Raw genomic sequence first — 26,780 nt, 5'->3', positions numbered from 1 at the left:
TTTCAACTGATACACCTTGATATATGGTGGTTATTTCAAATTGAGAATTCATCATGCATGGGGCAGTCAAGGAAATGAGAAAGAAAGGATGTTAGAGAAAAGAGACGAAATCAGATCTAGAAACAGAGACAGATAGATATTAGGAAAGCATAAACAAAGTTAGTAAAACCATTCTTGGATGAGGCATGCACTCTTGTAAAAAAAGATTGACCTAAAATGCAATCTAATTCAAAAACAATTCACAAAAAAGAGCACTTTATAGGTAAAAAATATCAGAGAACCACAATTTCAGAGAAGCGGCAAAAGGTATATAAATTGAGAAGTGGCAACTCACATGGCCAAATTTGTGGAACACCAAGTAATGTTCAGCTGATGTGTTGACACCTGATCCCAGCTTCCAGTTCATGAACTGCAAAAATAACAAGATGGGCACACTGCATATATAAAACAATCCAGGCTTATTTGAAGAAATATAAAACAGTTCGAGGGTGCACTGAGGTGGAATTAATGAATACCGTTTAAAGCAAAATAAAAACTAAGCAATCAGTGTACAAGTGATGGCGCGTCATTAGAGTAACACAAGGCTGAGGTGAATTAATAGAATTCTTTGAAACCAAATTAAGAAATTCCAGGCAGAATGCATACTGTATTCCACTGAGTATACCAAAAGAATTTGTATAATAGGGTAGTTTCCTTCATCAAAGAAAACGAAAGGCATTGATTGCGATTCGTTACCCACCATTGGTGTATTCATAATACACAATTTATTGGGTTTTTGAAATACCGGTTCAGACGAATGGCAAGGGTCAAATTTTATCCTCATTTGAAAAAGGCCAGATTGGCGCCCATGCGATTCCACTCCACGTGACGTCACAGGGACCTAGTTTCTACACGAGAGGATAGGAGTTACACATCGTCTGAGGTTACCAATGCATGCATGAGGCACAGAGCTCAGGGAAACATGTCTTAATAATCACCTACTAAAACTGGCTAAGGTCGGAAAGTTTTCTTCGTTTGATAAGGTATTAATAAAGCTTTTTTAAGCCAAGCGCTACCAGATAGCATGGTACTCAGCTAGCCGCTAGCATTCTGCGTCGTATCAGCGCTCAGAGCCTCTCCAAGGTCACCTCACAAGGCGGGAGGGGAAACCAGAAATACGACGTACGGAGATATTTCCCGGCATTCATACTTGAGCGTCGCGTTTTCGCGTGCTTGAAAATTTTCACTTTTCATTTAATCGCGAAAAATAGATATTGTCATTTAAAAATCTAAAAGCGTGAAATACGTACTCCAGGAGTAATAATCTTTCGATTAAGGCAATAAAAAAATAATAGGAAACCACCCTATTCTCGTATATATATCAAGGAGTACAAATAGGCTCTAAGCCACCTGCTAGACTAAACATGGCACCACCAAACATTTGAGGATTTTGCTGGTGGCTAAATTCACATCTAATATATAAAACTAATAAGGTAATACAGAACTAATGACTATCTATCACAGCAAGATCCTCATTTGACATCATGTCCTACTACATAAACTAGGGATGGGAAGTTGGAATAGCCAAATCACAGAATACCTCAAATAATGATCTTTTTACAGTATTCAATATTCGATGACACAAAGTTATCAATAACGTATTCGAATTTCGAATACCCAGTATGGATCGTCCGTGATTCTCTTTAAATCCAATGAAAATGGTTGGGTCTTACACGAAGGTTTGCACATTAGGTTGGTTCAATTGTTTAATAATATTTTTGCAGAAACTTGCCATTGAAAGTTAGCATTAATAAGCATGAAAAATGCTGATGGCTCCATGAGAACAACACTGAGTGGAATGTATGTTTACATTCAAATTGCACGCAAGATTGGCTGTTTCTTTCTGACTCCCTGTTGCATGATGAAATTTACATTTTACATATTCTGATTTTTATGTAACTGTCAATTCTTAATTTAATTTAAGTCTTGAAATAGCACAGTAAAGCATTGCTAACAATATTGCCTTCAATATGCATATAATAAATGAACATAAGAATTACGGTGCTCCATGCACTCAAGTTTGAAGTAATCATGGGTGACACTTGCCTCAGGATTTGGGAGCCGTATCAAAGTAGGGTTACTGGCAAAGTGTTCAGCATTTTTAAAACTTGAACTGTCATTTGTATTAAAAATTGGTGGAAAAATACATATTCAGTATGGCAATCAGCCTCAAATAAAATATAAGAGGGACATTTGATACTTATCAGAGGTGGAAGTGGATAATAACTAAGGAGCGCTGAGTGATGGAGAGGAAAATGAAATTTGGGAATGGCAACTGGCTATAAAACTGATATGTACATGAATTCAATGAAATGTCATTGCCCTAATCACAATAGAGAAAAAATTAAGATGACTTCAATATGCATTTACAAAAATCCTTACTGAACAATTACATCGTTGAAAATTTATTCATATTTATGTAGATATGTACCTTGATTAACATGCCATCAATAAAACAACCTTACGTACACAACACTATTAAAAATTATGACTTAGAAGCTAATCCAAGATTTAACTAAGATATTTAACAGCCATATATTATTTGCAGGGAGAGTTGATATCTAAGCATACTCTGTCAATAAAAATGAAAGCTTTTTGCAGGAATAAGCTGGTGCCGCACAGACTTAAAACTACTAGAACTAAAAGCCTAAATAGGTAGGGTCAAGTTTACAATGGGTACTAAAATATCAACTCATTTTTTAACTATCAATATGCACTTAGGTGCTAACTCAAATAAACTGCCATTTTGATGCTTGGCCAAGATTCCTTGCTTATGGTGGATAAAATCTAAAGCTCTTAAAGGCAGATTGGTGGAAAACCAAAATATCTATGGGAGACTGCAAACATGCACATTTTAGACTCTAAATATGCCTACATTTTTTAACTAAGCATTTTGAGGAAGCTTGATCTCAACCATGAATGAACTTACAATATGGCATTAAGGGACTAAGTATAGCCACACTGTATTAACTATGTACATGGTTCTACTGACCAAAATCATGAAGTCATATTAGAATAAAACAACAATAAACGTGAGCCATATTGACTGCTTCTCATTCACTTCCGGCGCAAGTCACTGAAATTAACTCATATCCCAACAACAAGAAAAAGTACAAATATGCCTATGCATATTGATGAACTGGTTTGAATAAAAATCTGCATGCACTGCCTTAACCTCCACATCACATAGTGAGCGAATACTTACCTTGTTAGCAAACTGCCTCGGTACGATTGAAAAAAACAAAGTAATTACCAGAATTTATGCATACTTGGTTCTGTTCATGTCACTCACTTCTATTGTCAAGGAGGTACATTAACGTATTTTTATTGGCTGTTGGCCTCAGTGCAGTGGCTGATTTAACTTTCCAGAAAGTCATAAGTTTTGGAGACATCAAGCCTTACACCCTAAATAGTATTAAAATTTGAATCTAAAATAAAAAAGTCAATTATCGCTCACCAATTCAGACAAGAATTGAAATCATCTGCGAGCGCCATTTTATCTATAATGCTTAAGGATTTTATCTATAATGCTTAAATGGATTCTACCTTGCCCGGGACTATTGATCACTAAAAATTTTACTTTTCTATCCTGAAATACGATGAAATGACTATAATAATTGAGAGGTTAAAAATGAGACTTTCCCCCTAAATATATGTGTGCTTTTTGAATGAGTATCTTTCAATACTTGGCGTTCTTCACATGTTAGGATGAAATGCACATATTTTTCGTTCCCTTTCAGATTACCCTGATAAAAAACCCAAAAATATCTAAAACTCATGAAATTTATGAATAGTTAGAATATTTTTTAACCAGCTAATATATTTCACATTAATTATCATTTTGGCAAAAAAAAAACAGAATTGATCTACAAGGTGTGATCAAGAAAAGACTGGAATGATTTTACTCCTTTTTTTCGACAGATACCGCTTAATCAAAGTTGTCACCTTCAAAGTACATTGCCTTGGCTGGCGACACACCTTTGCCAATGCTTCTTCCAGGTTCTAAACCCTGCCTGGTAAGCCACCTTTGGGATCCTCTTCAGGCCCGCCGTGCAAAGAGTGGAATCGCTTGATTCAACTCTATTGCATTGAAACCCTTTCATGGTTAATTTTAACTTTGGAAACAAAAATAGTCTGATGGATCCAGGTCTGAAGAGTAGGGTGGCTGCGGAATCATAGAAGTTCTGGTTTTGGCAAAAATCTCTGTCGTGATCAACGTGTGAGCCGGCATGTTATCGTGGTGGAGACACCATACATGATGGATGAATTTTGATGCCACGCTCCTCATACTCAAAATGTCTATCAAAATACATAGTCTGACAGGATCCAATACTAATGTTCACTTCTTCGGCTATCTCCCTATTACTTAAACAGAGGTTTTCTTGCACCAAATTGCTCACCAATTTGAAATGGTTTGGGTCCGTTTATGTGGAAGGCCGCCCTGTTCCCGAATCTTTATCTGTCGAGGTTAATACCAATTTAAAGCAACTATATCACTCAAAATACAGGCTTTGATTTGTAGCTTCATAAAGAACGGCTTGCAGAATCACTCCAAACGTTTCCGTAGCACTTTAGCCAAGTTGGAAACAAAATTTCACGCACACGTGCTGTTCCTCTAGCTCCTCCATTGCTGCCATTGCACACGGCAATGAACAGGTTAAGACACGTACTGCTGCTGGTGCATAATGACTCAACGTAAACAAATGAAACACCTTTTGTTTTAGTTGTCAGATATTTCTCAAGATGGCGCACTTTGTTTTGTTTCAATACTTTGAGTGGTTTACGCAGAATAAAATCAGTCTGGTCTTTTTTAGATCATACCCTGTAAGGTGCCTAATCTACCAATATGCTACTCCGTTTTAGACAATTTCAGCACCTATGCACTCATGAGTGCACTAGCATTACTCAAAAACTGGAGAAACATAAAAAACTATATAGTACTGCTGCAAATGTGATATCTTAATGAAGTGGAAGAACTCCAGATAATGTTACTAACACGATGGAAGCAGAGAGCTTAAATATTTATTTCCCATTTTTTTATAAAAAAAATATCCTCCATTAACTTTGAAAGTTTAGCGTAGCATCTGAAAGTGTACTCAATTTTTTTAAAGTCAATTATTTATTTATTTAATTAATTTATTTATCTCCATAACCCCTTAAACAGCACATTTACGGCCTTTATAATGGGGAATTAACAGTTAACAATGAAGGTCATTTACACACGCCCATGCCCTGGATATGGGTAACTTACCCAGGCGGGACTCGAACCCACGACCTTCGGTTTGGCAGGCGAGGACTTTACCCCTCCGCCATCGAGGCCGGCTTAAAATTAAAAATCATTACCAATCCTTTCATAACTTAAAAAGACCTTACACTTTATTTCCCAAAAAAAAACAACAAAATTTTCAATACATAATTTGCCAAAATCAATAATCAAGATCAAAATACTAATGCCTGCCATTAGTTATATCAGTCAGTATTTTCCAACTTAGCAATGCCTAGTAAGGAAAGTGGATTGAGTCATTTTCGAAACATCCTCTTTTTTACGTGGACCTTTCAAATTAATGAAAAGTGCCAAAGGAAATTTTAAGGTATTAGTGCCAGTTGCTATTGAAACCTCCTAAGTGCTAATGTGATTGAATAACATCTACATGTATGGGATTTTATGACAAATATTGGGTTACTAGCTCACCTTAACTTGCCTAAAATCAAGATACATCTCCATGCTATTCTAAAGAAATAACAGGTTATTGCTATTAGCTATTTAGTGTTCAAAGGAGTGGTTAGTGAGCAATACATAGAATCTATTGCACTTATGAAGAGCTTGCCAACACTTCAATCAGCAGTTTTAATTTAATTTTTCAAACTGAGAATAATATTTCAACATAATTTTTTTTTACACTACATAATTTTATTTTGATGATAACAATACTTTCATTTTTTGCAAATAACATTAAAATTGTTGGATTAAAAAAATCCTCATGAGAAAATGGTTAATCAACGCATTCTATATTACTTTTCCCAAATTCTTCCTCATTCGAATCTGGCATTATAATTTCTGTATGATCTCACATGGTATCATAGGAAATATAAAGATCTAATTATCTAAAATCATTATGGGATGACTAGGTATTGATCCTTCAAGGAATGGCACCAGTTTTTAAACATTATGAATGAGAACTGAGATAATAGAAAATTATGTAGACTTTCTTTTTCATTTTCCCAGATGATAAAAGAAAAAAGAACATTGTGAAGCCCTAATGGTGGTGATTCTTTTGTCCAAATGACTTACCTTGTCCTTAAAGTGGTCCATTACTGTTGCTGAGCTCCCTGTGCAGTTGATTAGAATCAAGCCAAGGCATCGTGTTGGGTGGGCAAGGCCAAATCTTGCAAGAGTGTTTGCTCCGGCTCCCTCACCTAATCCAATCACATAGCGCACATGGAGGAAGTCCAATACAGTCACTAGGTCCTCCCCAAGGGTCTGCAGAGCAGGAAACTGGAAACTGGTAAGAAGACACAACAAGAAGAAATATTAAAAACTCTCAACTCATTTGAACCATTTTTGCTTTCGAAAACAATGTTAAAGTACCCAAGGAGACTCTTGCCTTCCACCTAAAATAATATTTACATGCACCAATTTTTCAATCTTGATACCACATGGCATTATCAGAGCAAAAGTCAATGAAACATGGCGTGTTAACCTGATTCACATGCAAGGAAAACTTATGGCTTCCCATCCTCTTTCAAGAAATTTGATCACCTAGTCTCACCCTGTAAGGTATCATAAATGTATGGACCGAATCACAGAGAAATGTCTTGAAAGGACTAATAGCAGTGACTTTATAGTATTTTGGAATGTCAACATTACATTATAAATGATGAAAAATAACATCAAAATAGGGAAACTTTGAAAAGTATGTTAAACTGAATTCATATCAACAAATACAGATTGTAGTTCAGAATGAACTCCCTCACCATTATGGAAACATCAAACAATGCAGAAATGCAAAAACATCGTTTCTAAATTTATCATCACTATATTTGTCATTTAATCAAGAAAAACATATAATCAGCATCTATATTTAACCATGAAAAAGAATAAAGGCCGGGGTGACTCATTGGTGACCAAGTGAAGAAAAAACTGAGATCAGAGAAACAAGATTGCATGAAATAAAACCTTAAACGTGAAACAGAAATTTTTTCACTTCAGCCATATCTATGCTTCCACACCCACCAGAACCTAATTAGTTAATAACACATGTTGAATAGTAAGCACCATGGATCAATTGGGTATCCTAGAGCATGCCACACACATCGCCTTCCATAAGCACGATTCGTAGAGTGAATAGTCGGTCATTCCAATCAAGGAAACATAAATGCTTCTGGAATGAAATTGCTTTAAAACCGGTATAAAAATGGCTGTGCAGTGGGTGCAACAGAGAGAATTCAAAATTAACAAAAAAATGTCTGTTTGCTAACAGCAAAATTTTTTTTTTGTATTCAAGCATCATAAAATTGTAATCATTTTGAGGATTTTACACAATGCTTACTCATCAGCAAGATTTGGAGCATTATCCTCTTGACCAGTAACATCAATATGGATGAAAATGGAGCGTTCCTTGATCTCACACATGCAAGGGTGGTTGACGAAGTCATGAAAAGAGGTATCTGTAAATGAAGAAAATAAGATATACATGGAGGTAAAATAAACCACCTGAAGGTCATCAACAAAATAATTTTTTTCACCCTCTGGGTCTCGTAAAATATAAACTTCTTAACTGATCGTTCATACATATAATAATAAGTTTTATTAATCCATTAAATCAACATAACAAGAATTTTTTAATATCAAATAGAAACAGATATATTAGAATTACCTTTTAGGCATTGCCTGTTCTGGGTTACCAAAAATTAATTACAAAATGAATTGAAAAAATGCGTGAACTGAGACAGAGATACAAATTATAAATAAGTCATGAAAGATGGCAATATGTTGTTAAGTCTAAACTTGTCGTAAAAACAAAAATACATTCAATATTAACTGCAATAATAACAAAAAAAATGATCTGGATTTTCTACACAAAATAATAATTTCCAACTCTTTTCACAAAAAATGTTAAATTATTACAACCTCTTATTTTCCAACAATTTTGGTAATCATTTTGGCCCTACGTAGATAAATGATCATTTGAAAAGGGTTGCATTTGGCATGGGCAAATTAAACATATTTATAGCTCTTAATTTGTATTTTATTTCAGTATTGCGGTACAAGACTAAAGTACCGGGGTTGAGATATATTTTAAGATTTTTTTTATATTTATACAAAATGAGCAAAATCAGTTTACAGAAACCCACGAACCACGGGCTGTACATATACGTCCACTTTAATCATTTGATACGGCCGTAAAGTCTATTAGCTATACATTATTACAAAAGTAAACCCTAAAAATTATATCAGGAGCACATTGTTTCAATTTAGCATATGAAAAACAGTTAGCGGTACCAGAGGCATCAATGTAATATCCTGCACTTTAGGCAACACACATTTCTCCAACAAATATTTTATTATGGCTCCAATCACGCAGAAATGTATATCGATACTATGATAAAAAGATCCAAAAAGCGTTGAGCAAGAAACGCATGTCTTCAATTGTATGCGAGATGGAATTTTCTCATGGTTAATCATATAAGTTGATCACTTTGTCTATTTTACTCACTTCATTTTGTACCACCGCATATTATGCACGACGAAAAATAAATAAGAAATCGTATATGCACCCACAAATATATATTTTTTTTCTAAAATTCAATTCGCCCTGTTAATTCAACAACTCAGCAATTCTACTTGGTGAGTTATTGCATCACGTCAATGCCATCCTATCCTCTTCTTAATCTCTTCCGAATACTTCCCCTAATGTCATCCAGTTCGTTTCTTTCTCCGCAGATATCTTTCTATAATATTACGGTTGAATTCGTTGCATGTGATAACATGGCCAATTATTTTCATCTTCACCATTTTCATTGATAATATTAGCTAACTAGCAGGCCACCCGGCGTTGCTCGGGAAGGATAGTACCCAGAAAAGAGGGAAACTTGGGATTCATGGTCATATGGTAGGATTTTTAGGTAACTGAACAAAGCAAGTACGATGATGGTATACATATGTAACAGTATATGGAAAAAACGATTTCCGTATACCGTACACGATCGTACACAGGATCAGATTATACGACGCTCTGCAATATTGATCATCATGTGTGTCCGTGGGTGCGCACACCAAAAACGTCGTGTGAACGCATACCAAGGCGGATAGGTTTGCACGAAGAGGGTTAATAGTTCAGTGTAGAATCCGGTAAGCTAGTTTTCTCTTTGAGCGTGTCAAGAGGGGTGCCTACCTGACAGGATGACAAACTACAGAAGTTGCACGACGTGACGTAACAAACGGGAAGGAGAAAACGACGCGTTGGACACAACTAAAAGTAGCACTACGGGACTGAGGGCCATATTATAGATGCGCCTATGTACTAACTTCGGTTAAATCCGTGCAGCCGTATGGAAATTTATAGCGGAAAGACAAACAGACATCCTCTTGTATAAATATAGAAGATAGAAGTTTACACGTAGTCACACAAACTAACCAACGAACTAACGGCCTGTAGTCATGAAAAGGCCGCATACCACAGAGCTAAACAGCTAATTAGCTTAAATCACAGAATTTTAACGACAGCTATAATAAAGTGGGGAACATTAATAAAATATGCGAATGAAAATAAGATTTACTTCCGTAGCATGAAGTGCAAGCAGTTTCATTCATAGGTATGATTTAATAATGCACATTTACTCAAAATAACCATTCTTCATGCATAAGATGGCGTGCGAGAACTGTGGCCCACTCAAAATAACGAAGCAGTTCATATTTATTTTCACAAGTTTCTTGTCAAAAACAAGAATGATCTCCAACCAAAGCGTTCCGAAAAAGTCTTCACTGCATTAAAAACTATTCAATAGTCAATTCAAAATATTGCTTGGGTTTTGGTAAAATTCATAAATTAGGTACATTTAATTTTATTAATAAATACATTTAAGCATTTATTTATTAAAATGTTTAGTACACGCACATCTGCATAATTATAATACACCTTACTGAACTTTCACTGAAACTTAAACCAAGAGTAAGAAATTTAAAATAATTTTTTTAATTCTTTTATTTTTTCTAATTATTTTTAAAACTTTTAGGAGGAACGATCTTTTTATTGAATACATAAGAAATGTGTCAGTAACATTTAAAAGTCAGCGTCGACTATAAAATTATTTTTTTAAATGTCCATGAAATGTAGGTATAATTTTAAAATTACAGATTCGGAGTTAATACCACGATTGCAAAAACGGCGTTAACTTTTAGGTAGATAATGAGGTGTTATTTTTCAAATAATTTTCATCTTGATCGTAAACTCAATCAGAGGGTGACAAGGAATAATCCCTCCTTTTTCCTGCAAGAAACGTTTTTTTCCAGACATTTCGCGCCCGGCATCCAGTTGGAAAAGAGTAGATTTCCTTTCTCGTTGAGGTAGCGACTTCACTCCAGCCAGCCATTACATTCGGAAGCTTTCCGACTCAGCGGGAGCACTATGGACTGTTGAGGTAATGGCCAGACCAGAGAGCTTGCTACTCCTCCCTAACGCACTCTAAAATCAGAACTTGACCGTGGTCTTGAGTGACGACCAAGGTCGTTGGCGAAAGACTCGATTATCTCCGGGAGACTGGATGATTTTTTTGATGGTGCTGCCGATCCATTATGAGTGGGCAATGATATGAAGGTCGCCATCTCCGCTCTTCAACGCTGCCAGATCAAGTATCTCGGGGTTGTATAAACGAATCTTTCGAGAACCTAAGCTGCAGAACGTTTTTGCTGAATTCCTAAGGGGCCAAGATTTCACCAATGGAGTGCAAGAAAATAATCTTTGATTTCGGGTAAAGGGCTTCCATACATTCGCATCACTTTTGCAAAATAAATTATCCAAGTGTAACTAGATTTTTACGTGGTTGTCAGGAATTATTTTATCGAGTAAAAACATCACCCATTTCCGTCCCCCGTAGCCATGTAGCTACATCCAACCATGCTGAGCATACGGGCCAATTGAAGAAAAATTACTTTATTATTAAAAATTACTTTTTTGTTCTCATATTGTCAAAAATGTTTTTAAAGTTTTTTTTTTCTCATTTTTCATCTATTAGTTTATTTTTGAAGCTGATAGAAATAATCGCACTGTTAGAAAGAGATTCAAACACGTAACATAGTCTTTTCCTTATAACCGTGCACAAGTCGGGAACAAAGAGTGAATTGGTGGACCGAGAACACTACATAGAGGAGGCCCTAGTCTGTCTCGTTGAAGCTTGATTTTTGTAGCCAATTTGGGCGCATTTAAATAGGTTTTCACAATGTCCGCAGGGCGGCGATGAAAGCCGAGCAACCTATTTATGCCCAATATTTATAATACAATACTTACAATCACGAGGAATAGTTTTTGAAGATGAATACTTTGATAGTAAACATCATTAAAAATATATATCGGTTTGCAGTTTATATCGTAGTTCTCCGTGAAATTCGAACAGCTATCTCCAGCGAACAGCGAGTTTTAAAAAACCCATTATAATGCACGGTGGGTGATAATACATCTGGAGCCGAATGGATAATCCTATATTGCATGTGCGTTAGGCCTTGCCCAGAGCTGATGAAGGAAGAGAGGGGAAAGAGGAAATATGAGAGAATATATCCATTTCATTTTTCTAATTAATGCGTCAAAAAGAAATTTATTGTCGGAGTGAATAACCCCCTTGGTATTCTTTTGTATTTTGTCCGTCAGCAATCGCCGTGAAGGGATATATTAGTCTCAGTGGTCAATCCAACCCACCACGGACGCACAATAACACTGGAATTTCGACGCCACGAACAGTTGAACACGAAATCTTCGTATCAACTGACACGTTGCCACGGCAAAATTGATCCGTAGCGATCGCTATGCCACCAATATCGTATTATGAATGCGTCTTAAGTATTAAAGTGGATGCATCACCCTCTCTCGACCAATATAATGGTTTTTCGTCACGCATTAATCGCTTAATAATTGCGTAATCATTCTGAACATTTCAGGGTACATGGAGAATAGTTTTGTAAACTCACTATCTCATATATAAATGTTAAAGCTATGAAAACACGGAGGAAAAATATCAAAATTAGACATACATACCTACATATATTGACAAAGCCTCCCTTTAACCCTGGAAATTGATTATGTTAGTCTTAAATGATTAATTTGTCACGAAAAACCGCTCGAGTGGAAGTGAGTAGAAGTCCTCGTAGTTTTCTTGGAACTATAAATGACTTAATAACCGCCAAATTTATTTAATAGTCTCACAAATGAGCTCTGTTCTGCTTTTTATCTACTAAAAATACCATGGGACGAATTCTGATACAAGGAAGAGGGAAATTTGAAATAGGACAGGCGAGATAGAGTGAATTCTTATTTGTTTTTCCTTTTTTTTACTCTTACCCGTTTATTTATTTTGTTGTCAGAATTTTCCTATATCTCAGCCCCAGGAATTATTTCTCCTCGGTCAAACTCAGAGTTGTTTACTTTACAAACAAAGCTTTTTTTGAAAAATTGCGTAAAAGCGCGCGAAGAGACAGTGCGGCCATAAGATAATGGAAAGCGGTGTAACACTGAAAGCCGAACGCACTCACACAGACGTGAAATTCGGATCGCTGAGCCGTGAGAAAAGCGAGTTTGTAAACTCATTTAAATGAGCGGTGGTTGAAAACACATATGCTGGGTGGAAAAAAAATATGTAACGAAATTTTAAGCCTGGATAGTTGATGCCAGTGAGAACCAAAATTAACAATGATGTTTAAGTCGGAAACGCACCATTTTTAAACTACAGACACTTTGAACCAAGCACTGCGATTGGCCGCGAGTTTGCGCTGCATCCGCATGATCCGGGCAAAGGCAAATTCAGGCAAAGCATTCGAAGTCATGAGTTATATAGAGCATCCAGTAACAGGGCAAACCTGTGGCCAATCAGAGCGCTTGGCTCAAAGTTTCTGTAGTTTAAAAATGATGCGTTTTTGAACTAAACATCATTAGCAACTTTGGTTTCTACTGGAATCAGCTAATTATTATAGTTTTCTACCGATTACGGTAGGTTTCCATGGAGTTGATCCTCTCAGAAGCTCCTTCCTGTTCATGAACGCCTCCTTTGCAAATGCAATGTGCTTCCTGATGTCCTAAATACTGTATCCGTTTTCCTCTAATGTGCTGCCCAAAAATGGTAATATTGCTCTACCTACTCAAGCTTCTCTCCACCTACTTTTATCTTGAGTCACACTTTCCTCGCTCGCGATGCTTTACAAAACCTCATTCATGATCTTGGTCTTCTTGTGATTAATCCTCATCCCATACTCCTCGTAATGCTCCTCTAACGCATCCGCTAGAGCCTGCAGTCCACTCGCTGACTGGCTAATGAGCGTCTGATCATCCGCGAACCTTCCCGATTCAAACATAATTCCTCCCACTTTCACTCCAGCTTCCACCTCTTCCCACGATTCTCTTACCATCTCCTCAGCGTAAACGTTAAAAAGCAGCGGCGATAGAGGATGACCTTGTCTCACTCATTATTCATAGTAATTACTGGCATCATCTATCCAGGGTTAAACTTTCGCGGCAATTTTTAAGCCCCCTATATTGATATGCGTTGTCAACCACCGCTCATTTAAATGAGCTTATAAACTCACTTCGCTGACGGCTTCGCAGCGCTTGGTTAAAAGTTTCTGCCGTCTTAAAATGTTGCGTTATTGAACAGACCATCATTAGTAATTTAGTAATAATAATTTTGGTTCATACTGGCATCAGCTATCCACGGTTAACATTTCTTGAGATAATGTTTCTCCACCCTGTAAAGGCCGTTTTACATGGGGCACGGAATTGCGCAGGTTAGAGCTGCATAAATTTCTAAAATGGCGCGGAATTGCGCGAATGCATGAACGAAATTAGAACAGGGGCTATTTTGCCGTCTCGCATCCACGAATTCTCGCATGTGTTCTAGCAATTCACCGCTTTGCACGACGCAATTTTGATTGCGCCTTCGCACGTACGTCAGATTGCGCAATTCCGTGTACCGTGTAAAACGGCCTTAAGAATAGGCCGAATGAAGAAACCTCAATTGTGATATTCGTGAAATTGTCACTGGAGTCGCGAGAAATAAAGGAGACGAGTAGTCGCCACGCACTACCTCAGATGTAATGCCTAATAAAAGGAAGTGGGGAGGCGACTGATATTCGTGGCGGGGGATGGTATGGGGGCGTAGCAGTGGCGCCCCGCCCCTCCGGGGTCACACGGTTCTCGGACAGGAGGGAGCGGGTGGGGACCGCTCACTACCCCAGCGACCCTCAATCGATATCGGCTTAGAGGTCAAACCACCGCGCGCGCCCACCGAGAGGCGTCAAAAGTTTTTGCCGTACTTTCGGGAACTCCACTCGCGTGTTTGTTTACACGGGCGGCGATGGTCTCGCGCACTATGTGTGGGGATGCTGTAAGGATATCTCGCTCTTCAACGGTGACTTGCGAGTGAGGACTGATTGATTTAAGCGATTCCGAAGAGAAAACTTGATTCGACGCGAATACTCTCTTCAAACTTTTAGGGTGCATAGCTGTATTAAAAGTAACTCAGCGATGGTAAAATTAAATAAGGATATATATCCAACAGATTATTCATTAATAATATTTTATATGCACACCCACACATTTTAGCATGTCGTGCCGGTTGCACCCTCGCTTGAATTTTGCTAAAGTTTTGCGAATTAAAATTCAGAATAAAGTCGCAAAATTTGAAAGAGAAGCAAGTAAATTGTCTTTTTTATTTTTTCGATTTTAATCAGAGAATTACAAATCCATAAAAACAGTTTCTCATTAAAGTGGAATTTGTGGTTAACAAAAAGCGGTCAGCTTCTCACTTGAACGTATTTAACACAGTGTAATTTCAAGATGTGCAAGAGGAATCACAAGAAGTAGAATGATACTGTCAGTAGAATAAAGGTGAGGGAATATTTTTCCTTAGGTAAGCAATATGAATAATGAAATTTGAGTATGCTTTTGGAAAGAACAACATTAACGAGATATTAAAAATTCTGGTTTTGGAATGCTATAATTTAAAACATCGCACACTGTTATAAATTGGATGAGTGAAATAAATTTTTACAGTCGCGAATATGATCGAAGGCATATTTTTGACAATTTAAAACTACATTTGAGGGAATTTATTTCAGTTTTGAAGCAATGGTAAATATCGTGACTTAAAATGTGATTAATGGAAGATAATGAAATGAATTTTTATAGAAATATATAGACATTGTTTATATGTAAACTTATGATTCAATATCGAAAGCATTGAAAATGGTTGAATTCATTAACAACAACTCCCATTTAATTATCATGCAAAAATTAAGTTTTATATGATTTAATGCCATGCACATTTCCTTCTCATCAAAATTCAACTCTAGCGTCATTAATAGAAAGCTCTAGAAACTCCTTTTAAAGTCTATTTCCGTTACAGACATAACCTCATGACCTTTACTTCAAGGTGCGTACACATGTCTAGCAGTACCGATAACTGTTCTGCTATCCAGAGTGAGAAAAGCTATTTGAAACGAGTTGATGGGCCATTTAAAGTTTGACTAAAGTCCAACTGGAGAAGGTCCATGCCATCATATAAATTATCTGCAGAGAAAAACTTCAACGAAGGCTTTTGCCGTGCGAGAGAAGTAATAATTGGAGGTAATCAACCTCTTCTACGATAAGGCTTCCATAATAGCTTAGTAATCAAGCACTTTTTCCATCTCATTTCACAAGTAAACAGTGGTAAAATATATTTAATTAAGAATTTAAACTTATTCAATGACTTCTTCAGCTCGAGGGATTGTTTGGATTGCAAAGGTTGCAGCTCGTTGTTGACGAAGCCATAGCCATGTAAATTTCTGACATTATGGGAACAGGGGTAGGTCCAATCCCGAAACCACCTCCAAGCTTGAAGATTTTAATTTGGAGGTTTCCTTGCATCGGAATTTAGTTGACGTCCATCAGATTAGCAGGCGATCACTTTACCAACTTGACCAACAAGGTTCCCCATTTACCATCATTGGAGTCACCGGATTTTCGCGAATATCAATTCAAGTTCAGTTTTTTATAAAAATATACGTATTCATTGTTGTAATACTTACGTTGTAAGCTTACCCAGTATGTATAACATTTTTATGTAGTCCATTACACAATACTGTAAAATAATCGCTCAATCCTTTTCAACTCAGAGCAGCTTCTGGGAGAAATTCTTCTTGTGAAAATTTTTCTCAATCGTAATAATTGTGTCAGAAACATATTTCGCCATGAAAATTTTCAGCACAAAAGAACACGTAGTTTAAAATCTTTCCTGAATAAAGATGTTACTTGCAATCAACATTTGGTTATAATGGGTCAACTCAACCAAAATATTTCTTTATTAATAGTCATAGTAGTCATTACAAAGTATGATTATCTTGTTTTCAAAATACGTAGTCACATGATTCACTGCAGAGACTCGCCTACGCTTAGGTCGCTTCCACAGTTGTATGCGACAAATAAAAAAGAACGATTTGAGGCGATGAATTCAACGGGGTGACAACGACTAAATATGACAGATACGCCACACCGCAGATCAGGAAAGGCCAGAGACAACTTTCCCCCGTCCACCATCGGTTTATTGAATATTGGGCCGTCAAATAATTTCTAGAGCGTCCACCACTAGGAAGGGTAGAGATCACCGAGAGTGTTTTGGTTGTCAAACCTTCGTCACCTGACACCTTTTTGAATGATGTTACAACGGGATAAAGTGGAAAAGGACAGGAAAAAACGGGGAAGTAAAGAAGGGGGCAGGGATTTGTAGAATTCTCCTCAAACACCTATCCTTACATCAGACGTTGTATTTACTTAGCTCTCTTGTATACTCTTCCTGCTGCAAAATACGTCCAGGGGTCCTGGCAGGACGATAGCTCATTCTTGCACATCTTTTCTTCCACACCCGAGCTGAAAACTTTGCCCTTGGTCAATAATCACACGCTACTCAATTCATTTTATTCCAGTTGCCTGACGGTAATATTAAAATCTCGATCCGCCAATCATTTCTTAGCATTCGGAATCAAAATAGAAAGAAATGCTATTCCATTCCAGTTTCCTTTTATTCTGATCTCCTGCGTCTGTGCATAACACGTCACCGAAAAGAAATGGAAAAGTAAAAAAGCTTGTAAAAAGTGTTTTTGGGAGTAAAACCGTGTTGATGGTTGTTTTTGTCCTTTAGGTCGCAAAATATCAGCAAAAAAACGTGAATATAACCCGTGAGTAATGTTGTACCACCCAATACTACTCTTTTACGTCAACTAATAATCAATTTAGTGAGAAATTACTGAAATTAAAAAAAATCCTTTTAATACGCAATGTACTGGATGTACTTGGAATATGACAAATTTCACCTGAAAAACCGCGAACGCAAATAAAATTTAAAAACTAAGATCTAGTTTCCATTTAACTTAAATTATCATTCAGACACAATGTAAAAGGACAATTGGCCACGCAAAGGTGTTATCGCGATAATGCTTTACTCCGATACGAAGCTCGAAAAAAGTTTCATATATTTAATCCGCTTAATTGAATAATGACTTACATATTTTATTTGAATGCCGTCTAATTGCAAACATTTCGCCATTGCATGAGGTGGATCAGAAGAAATATATTTCCCACGCTATTAATACGCTACTTCAGCTTCATATTACACTGCGATGAATTAGGTAACTTGAGCCTTCGGAAGGATTACGAATCACTGAGAAAGAGAAATGATTGTCCACCTGCTGCCTTTATGAATGATGTAACAACGGAAGAGGAGTGGAGGGGAGGAAACAGGTTGGGCGAGCGGAAAGGGGAGGGGGGTAAAGGGGTCGTGGGATGTTTACCCTAGCGGTCATCAACCCCCCCACCCCACCCCACCTTCGCACCCGTGTCACGCGAAAGAGCAGTCTGCGCGAGGCCAGTCTGTGAGCTGGTGAGTGTGTGAGCGGGGTTCGCGGGAGCGTCGTGACCTTGACCTCGATACGAAGAATGCAGAGTGGCAAAGTGGGGGAGGGGGTGAGTGTGGACATGTTGCTGGAAGGAGGAGCCGAGCGGAGAAGTTAATGAAATGTGACAGGAGGGAGCTATTCGAGGCACTGGGGGGGGGGGGGGGGGGGGAATAATTTAAGCACAGTGAGGGGTGGGAGAAGGAGACAGTACAGAAAAAGAAGACACGAGAATTTAGGCGGGAAAAAAACAGAACACTTCAGATAACTCCATCAACGCACTCAAGGGGACCGCATAGTGGAGGCCCAATTTCATTCCGTAGAGGGCTGTTTTCTGTTACCACTTCGGGTGTCATTTCAATCGGTTTTCAAAACTGTCCGCGGCAGGGTGATGACTATACTGAGATCCATTTTTTTTCCAATATTTTGCGGTATAGTGTTTGTAACTGCGAGGAATAGCATTGGAAAGTTATGAATTTGATAAATAACATCATCATGAATAAAAAATTCGGTTCATTCATCAGCATGTATAAAAACATCCCTAATAATACCTCATTTCCCCGTGAAACTCGGATCATTATGCCCGCCAGCGACGCGAGTAGTGGCTTCTGTACACCCATTTAAATGAGCGGTAGCTGACAATACATTTAGGGGCTGACTTGAGCATCGTCTTTCGTAATATTCATGCACGTACTCCTGCCTCAGCGACGTCAAAGCTTTGCCTACTGACCAGAGTTGCTTGCCTTTGAGAAAGAAAAATTGCATAAATGTTTAACGCGACTGTGAAATAACAAAAACTCTATCTGTTAAACTGTCAGTCTATCCTCGGAGGTGAACTTTCGGTAATATCAATCCATGAAATTAGAGAAAAATAATGTTTCATCAGGGTCCATGCCATGGATTTGATATCTGCTAGTCTTCGTGCATTCTAACCAGTGACGTCATGACAAAATTAGCAGTGCCAGAACGCACTTTCCTTAACTTTTTTTAGAGGTGAAATATTACTCTGTGTGTTTTTTATTGCTAATTATTATTTTATTTTATCGAAATTTTTAATGTACATATTAGAAATTCCGAGGGAGCGAAATTGATGATAGTGCTATTTAACTATTATTTCTTTTATTAACCACCATGACACCACTGCTAACAATGTGATTTTTAATCGTGAGTTGAACGAACCTTATTACAAAGGATGGAAAACACAAAATGAACCATGTGGTCAGAACTAGAAGAAAACTGAGGAAGGTTTGTGCTGAGGGCGACGTATCGAAGTATGGGGAAGAAAGAGGTAAGGAGAAGTTATTGAGAAGTGACAGGAGAGAAAATTTGAGAGCATGGTTGGAAAAACTTTAACAGAATGAGTGATGAGAAGAACCAGAATACAAGGTATGAAAAGAAAATACGATAGCTACGCCGGGAAAATAAACACATCAGAGAGACATCGTGAATGAGACAAATTGTTCAATGAAATAACATAATTTTTAGCCCTGTTAAGTGAACTTCAGGTATAAAATTGCCACTCGTCGGTCAGAAGAAGAATCAAAATGAGTTACAATAAAAGCTGGCGTAAGAGATAGATGAAATGTTGCTCGAAGGAGGAGCGGGCTGAGAAGTTAATGAAATGCGACAGGAGAGGGCTACTCGAGCAAATGGGGGATAATTTGATGACAGTTTTGGGTGGGATCAGAGAAAGAGCATATTAAATGGTAATAAGGCAGCTAAGTGGGATGAATTCACATGTTCAAGCCCTTCAGCCACCCATTCTCGCCACAAAAGAATGGAAAAAGTCCAAATTTTCTAAGGAATGTCTAATACGATTGGCGGATTCCCAGGAATCGTACTTTGACAAAGTATCACTGATTGGTCAGAAGCAGAACTGACCTAAGGCGCAATATGGGGTAGGAACGCGAGAAAATGTAGCTGAGAGGAGAAAGAGCGGAGAATCCAATGAATAGTGACAGTAAAGAACAGGCACTTAGGGTGAATTGGATTAAGAGACAGTGCACATTAAGATAATGTGAGTAGCAGATATTAACGACTCTCAGTATTAAAAGAAGTAAAATTCGCTAACATGTAACCAATGAAATCGGAGAATCAACTAAGAGGCGGGATATAGCATATAACGAGGGAGCTAGGCGGTAAAAGTCAACATGGTAAATCCTTTACCAATTCGTTCCCATGACAGGAACACCAGACTGGGACGTGACTAACATATTATTACGAGAAAGCGTCTTCGAGATTAGTGAAAAAAGTCACACATCACAATTAAATGGCAAAATAAATGTCAAAATCTCCAAGAAAGTAAATTTTCGGAAAACTATCGCAGTAACGTAATGTTTGTTTTTGAAAAGTATGTCGTATGATAGCTATACCTTGTTATCTGGGACACGTTGCGTATTCTACCACCATGACTTATTGTAGCTTGTAGAAGGAAGAACACCAAATGCACAAATAAACACAGGTTTAATCATATGGGTAATAAAAAAATACTGACTTCGCTAAAGTCCTGGGGGGAAAGGGTGTGAGGCCGATTCTCACCCGATACCACTTGGAGAGAGGGGGGTCCTGTTAAGTATCACGCAATTTTTTTCCCGCAAGAAAAAGTGTAAATTGCGATCTTTGTAATATTAAGTACTAGTCTTAACGTATTTAGCATGAAAATACCCATTTTGAACAATCCCGCGTGAGAATAAAGGGAGGGGGTCGAGCCAAATCTCACGATAACTCACTAAATAAGGGGAGATTCAAATTAAAAAGTTACCAAAATCACCTTACGCAATTAATGGACTAAAGTGTAGAGGAGATATGAAGTGTCAGAGGAATGATGGAAGTCGAACGGTCCGTTTTGAGACAAGGAAATAGATGTTAAGGTGAATATTTATCCGAGGCATTGTGAGAAAGATAATTTGAACCAAATTGGGAAAGTATATAGGATGACGAATGAAAAGATAATACGGAAGCTACGCGGGAAAAATACACACGCCTAAGTCCACAAGCCAACCGATACTGCCATAACCCCACCAATACGGGTCATGGCTTGGATTTTATCCGTAGCTAAATACGTTTCTTGCTATTTGGAGCGAGGGAAGCTTGAATGAAACAAACAGGACTTCATTCATCATCATTCAAAATTACTGACGGATATTTGTTTATTCCAAGATACTCACGGTTACATCCTAAGTCGTGGACAGTGAGGAACACCGCTTTCTTGTCCTGCTGCGTCAAATCACCCTAAAACAGAAAAATATATTGATTAGTAATTATAAATTTATAATCCATACTTTTTTCATAATAATACATGAAGTTGTAACGTTCTTTCATAAAAAATTAACTATTAAATCAATAAATTACTCAAAAAGACAGTAAAAAGTTCAAAGAGGCCCAAATTAAAATGAATAGTCTTGAAACAGGAAATTGTAAAAGCAGCTATAGATTAAAACTGATTAGTGGCCCTTATAAAGAGAAACATATTTCTCTCTCTCTCCACCATTTCCTTAAAATTTACTATGAGTTGATTTCCAAAACTAAATCCATTTTATTCTGGAAAGATGATGGTGTAGTTTTTAGCGCAACGAGAATAAGCCATGATACCAAATTGGAGTCACGTTCTGAGCAACTGAAAATTTCACTAAACATCCAGTTGACTCGGAAACATTGCCATATTACTACTAAGTCGAGAAATTTGAAGCCATTGAAGATTACTCCAAGGAAGTTTTGCTCAGACTTTGCATCAACTACCTCTCTCCGAACGTGAGGAATTATAAAGGGCTTCCGCAAAAGTCTGAGAAACTGCGCGTTATCTCTGCTTCCATATTCATGTGGCAGATGAACAGAGAAAATAACAAACGAGTTCGCAAACTTAAACAAGGCTTCAATCATAGTTTTGCAACGCAAATCTGAATCCTTTCCAGGGTGACGAATGAACGTTCTAGCAAATTTGGCCATAAAAAGATTCAAGATTATGTGATGTGAAGTGACCTTTGTAAGGCCCAAAAACTTTCAGAGCAATTTCGCGTTAAAATCAAGCATTTACAAAAGCATATTTCAAAGTAAAATACTCAGGCGTTTCTTCGATAAAATTGATCGACAAGGATTAAGAACACTCAATGCGACACCATGGAAATTTTTCGTTGAGTAATAGTGGAGTTTTAAAACTGTGTTCAAGTATATTATATTTAAGTTCCAATGGGATTTTAAAGCAGCAGACATTTATTTTGAGGCCTGAAAAACTACCATTATGAATAACAGCAACACGTACGACCGAAATGGAATTTTTTATTACAAACTTTTAAAAAACTTTTGCATAAAACTTAAGAATCAATCTGACTACGGGTCATGTCCTCGAAGAAATGGCATAAAAGCTTGCAAAATAAATTTAATCAGGATATTCCAGAAAATAATGCATTTGGGTTGCATACCTGATGACTAAATTCCTCAAGAATGGGTAGAAATTTTCAAATTAAGTAAAAAACATCCATGTTAATTAATTTACTTCATAATTTAGATCGACTCCGAGACTTTTGAGAGGTGTGTAATCATTCAGGCATCGAAACCCTCCACAGATATGGCTTACCAGACACTACTACTATTTTAATCCACATATAAAAAGGAATGCAAATCATAGATATAGAAGAGATGGATGTACGACTATTTTTTGTGGTAATTACCAAATACATTGACCTTAGAGGGCTTGAAACTATCTCACGTAACTCCTTCATCGCCCGATTTTTAATTTTGGTACTTATCAGCGAATACCGCCTAATACCCTTTGGATTGACACTGTGTACGATGGTTTGTGACTGAAAATTAAATTACAGAGTAGGTTTCCCGTGATCAACTGTGCCACAGAGATATCACGAATCACTCCCACCCTTGCGAGTTGCGTTCCACTTTAGCCGGGCTGATCATGCGTAATTGATTCAAAACGAATTTTCCACGCTGGGTCTACATGTTACCAGATCAACTTCAAACGCAATCAAAGTGTATACAGCGTTGACCAAAGAGAACGACGGATCTCTGCAGTGGGCTGAAATCAACGTTGACCAGGCTATTGAACCGGCTTAGTGAGACGATAACGTGGTATTATTGCTGACGTTAGTCTACCCAATAGGATCAGTTGCAACTCCTGCGCTCACGACGAGGTTACACTGATCCCTCGTAACAGGCATACATGTATACATTTTCATTCAATGCCATTATAAAATCAAGCTTTAAGAAGGATCTACACCGAATACAATAAATTCATAAAATAAGACAAAAATAATAATTAGAGGCAAAATTTTACTTCTCAAACATACCTAAAACATTTTCAATAAATTAGACAGCGGCCCAATCGCAAATCTCTATCGCAAGAGATATGTATTGGGCCTTTTTAACTGGCGTGGTAATAGCAATGTAGTGTATCTACGTTTCCAGAATTAATTAATTGATAAATATGTAAATTAATTAGCTGATAATAATTAAAAATAGGATTAAGTGACTTTGAAACTCGCAGAGAAACAATGCTATCTCGGAGAAAAATTATTCTTATTACTCGGCGAGTAAGCATGCCTTTATATCTGGTGGGTGTTATACTATCATGGGCTACTATATTTCAAATTCAGGGGATTATAAAACGTTACGCCCAATATTTTCATGCAGCGTAAAGCGCTAAAAATTCAAACAATAATCATGAGCACGAGTAGTAATTACGAAACAAGAAAAATTGGAGATAAGAGAGTTAGGGCGGCCTAGGTGAAACTCAACAGTAGGAAGAGAGGCTTCATGTCTTTTTCCATACTTTAATTAGGAATAGAACAGTATCTAAACCATGAAAGAGTAGGTTTACATAAGTAACAATTGGAGGGGAGATCGATAACTAGGGTCATGCCGCACCTATATTACGAAATGAAGTCGGTGATAATGACGGATACTTCTCAGCTTTGAACCGTTCAGGTACTTCAAAAAAAAAATCGATTTACATAAAAGGTTAGAAGGCACAAAATATTGCCCCTTTACCCAAGAATACTTACTTGAACGGTGGAAAAATCTAACGAGCGAAATTAAAATTTTACATCCAAGAACTATGCTCTGCTTGCATCTATCACGTAATTTGTTCCGACGTAAATTTACTGGTAAATACGGCTTCATCTATTCACGAAGGAGCTCTAGAAAGTATTGATTCTTGAGACATCCTTCTTTTTTCCGATTCAGGGAATTTCAAGCGAAATAAGTGCTCTAGCATGGAGGAGAAGATGGTTCATTCCTTTGAGAGTCTGAATCGAGAGATCGATTTATCGCGCGGGGGTGTGGAATCGCGATCAAGGTCGCGAGCAGATAAGAAGAAGTTGAGAACGGTGGTGCCCACTCCAAGTGGAGAATAGTTGAGAGGATGGAGTGCGTGGGCGGGGGGAGACTTGAGGAGAGAGGGGGTGGGGGTTTAAGGGATTACGAGGGGAGGGTGGGAAGAGAAGTGACTTCGGCATCTTAGGAGACAAGGGTGTGCTAGAGAGTTCGGGGCAGTCCGTCCCTTCGCATCACCGTCTCTCTTCTCTCCTTTCAACTGCAGCCGGGACAAGATTTGGTGAACCTTTAGTCGATTAGATACAGAGGTAACATTTTACCTGAATACTCCAACCAAATGTATGACTAACAATAAGTCGCATTCGTTTCATAAGAGCTACCATCGTAATTTCTTAAACTAGCAGTAATAACTTTTTCTTGTGTTTTTAAAAAATAGAGTGGGAAGAAAAGATTTAACTGGAAATTATTGTAAACATACGTCTACAGAATTTACAACTTAGTTACAGGTAATTTTTGCATATGAAAGGCAATGAATATTTTTAAAAATTACAGTTTAAAGGTTTACAGCCATATAAGGTGTAAAGCCATATAATCCCCACCTACCCCGAACCGACAGGCCTTGATATGGAAGACTCAATGATTTATCGTATATATTTAACGTGACTTATGTACTTCTGCTAGTTGGTTTATCTAACGGAATAAAATTTTTTCAAAGGTTGAATTAAGTTGTTGAAAGTAAGGCTTAGTTCAGGGGGGTCCAATTCATTCCCGATGCCCAACTCGCACTTCGAAGATTTTGGTTTCAAGATGTCCAAAGGCTTCCCAGGGAATCAGAACCCACGATTCTTCGACCAATAGCTCAACATCTTACGTAATGAGACACTTAAAGCTTAAATTATCATTAAAACCAAGAATTACATTGAAAAATAGTCAGAATTTTATAGAGTTTTTTTAGGTCAAATACAAATAGGAATTTATTGTTAAGTATACGATTTCAATCGCCTACACCGTGGAGTGAGGTTAATAATGAGAATCAAGTAAGCCTATTTTAAAACAAATACGAACTTAAGAAATATCGAGGAGGAAGAGGAAATTATGAGCATTTCATTCAATAACGCAGTTGGTTAAGAGGAAAAAGGGAAAAGTTAGATTTTTTAAATTTAAAAAAGGTTCCTTCAAAAAAGGGGCTACAGAAATAAATCACAAGTTAAAGGTAGCACAGCAGAAAACAAGGGAAATGAACGACTGACTAATGAATGAGGAAAAAGAGACACACTAAGTCTTCCGAGTTTTGATGAGTTTGATCCTTGCAATAGACTTTTTTCCGCAAATTTCTGGCGGCATGAAATTATTTTCTGCTCGTAAGAGGTTTTATCAATTTTTATTACGCCATTAAATTTAAATAACGAATAGTTCATGCTTTAAAAAAATTGAGAGTGAATAGATGAGAATGAGAGTTGCGATATTTAAGAACGCTTTACTTGAAATAATAATATCAATTAGGTATGAAAATGTTAATCAGTCATCAAAATGCAAAACTCAGAGAAACAAATCACTTTTTGAAAACGGACTAACGTACTTGCCTGTGCGAAACGTTAAACGACTACCGCTCAAAAAATAACTAGCTTCGAAAACCTGATCAGGACACATAAAACCTTATTCCTTTATAACAGCTCATTAAGTTGTCTCCTTAAATGTACAAGCTTTTATTAAATCGTAAAAAATATGAATGATAAACATTCAGTTTAATATGATAATTCTCGCGAAAAAATTCGTTGAATACATCGTACGATGAGGATGAAGGTGCGCCAGAGATAAAATGAGAGAAAAGTAAAATTTAACAATTTTATCATCTGAAGTAGTGACCACAATATCTGTAACACAAGTACTTTTGTCAAAAATATTTAACTGCGATGGAAGCTATATTCAAGTGAAGATCAATATAAAAAGTCATATATTTGAAGTCCCAAAACATTAGGCACAATGAGCATAACTATACCGCGTATTTGACAGTCTTTTAAACTCAAAAGTCAACGAAAAGAGAATTTGATGTTCAGAAATAAATTAGAACAATAAGCGGCATAGTAATGGAGTAAATGGCCCATGGTAGAAATGCTAAAACTGTATTTCTTTCAAAAACTGAATATTCACTTTAAGGGATAACATAAATTCAGGCTTCATGTAGACTTTTACTCCATAGCTACAAGTTCCCATAGACATTTGATTTCCAGCTGTACTATTGGTTGATAATTCCATTTCTTTTCCCTACTTCTACACGAAAATATAGCATACTTAAAATTAATTTATTTTCCCATATTTTAAATTAAAA

General features: G+C 37.2%; 1 protein-coding gene across 6 annotated transcripts in view; it reads right to left on the bottom strand.

Annotated features, from left to right (window-relative positions):
- Positions 1-26,780, bottom strand: part of LOC124155721 (uncharacterized protein ZK1073.1) — a 382,687-nt gene that overhangs the window by 13,947 nt on the left and 341,960 nt on the right. For 4 of the 6 annotated variants that reach the window (XM_046529775.1, XM_046529778.1, XM_046529780.1 and 1 more), the window contains exons 3-7: positions 21,337-21,400; positions 7,590-7,707; positions 6,332-6,542; positions 3,245-3,256; positions 335-409 (exon numbers count right to left, since the gene is read on the bottom strand). In XM_046529775.1, the coding sequence (XP_046385731.1) occupies positions 335-409; positions 3,245-3,256; positions 6,332-6,542; positions 7,590-7,707; positions 21,337-21,400 (480 nt within the window). The remainder of the gene's footprint in view (positions 1-334; positions 410-3,244; positions 3,257-6,331; positions 6,543-7,589; positions 7,708-21,336; positions 21,401-26,780) is intronic. The other 2 variants (XM_046529777.1, XM_046529779.1) reach the window with 1 other exon arrangement.

The sequence above is a fragment of the Ischnura elegans genome, chromosome 3, assembly GCF_921293095.1.
Source record: "Ischnura elegans chromosome 3, ioIscEleg1.1, whole genome shotgun sequence".
In the NCBI taxonomy this organism is placed as follows: domain Eukaryota; kingdom Metazoa; phylum Arthropoda; class Insecta; order Odonata; family Coenagrionidae; genus Ischnura; species Ischnura elegans.
Note: the sequence above shows the minus strand (reverse complement) of the source record. Positions and strands in the feature narration are given on the sequence as shown.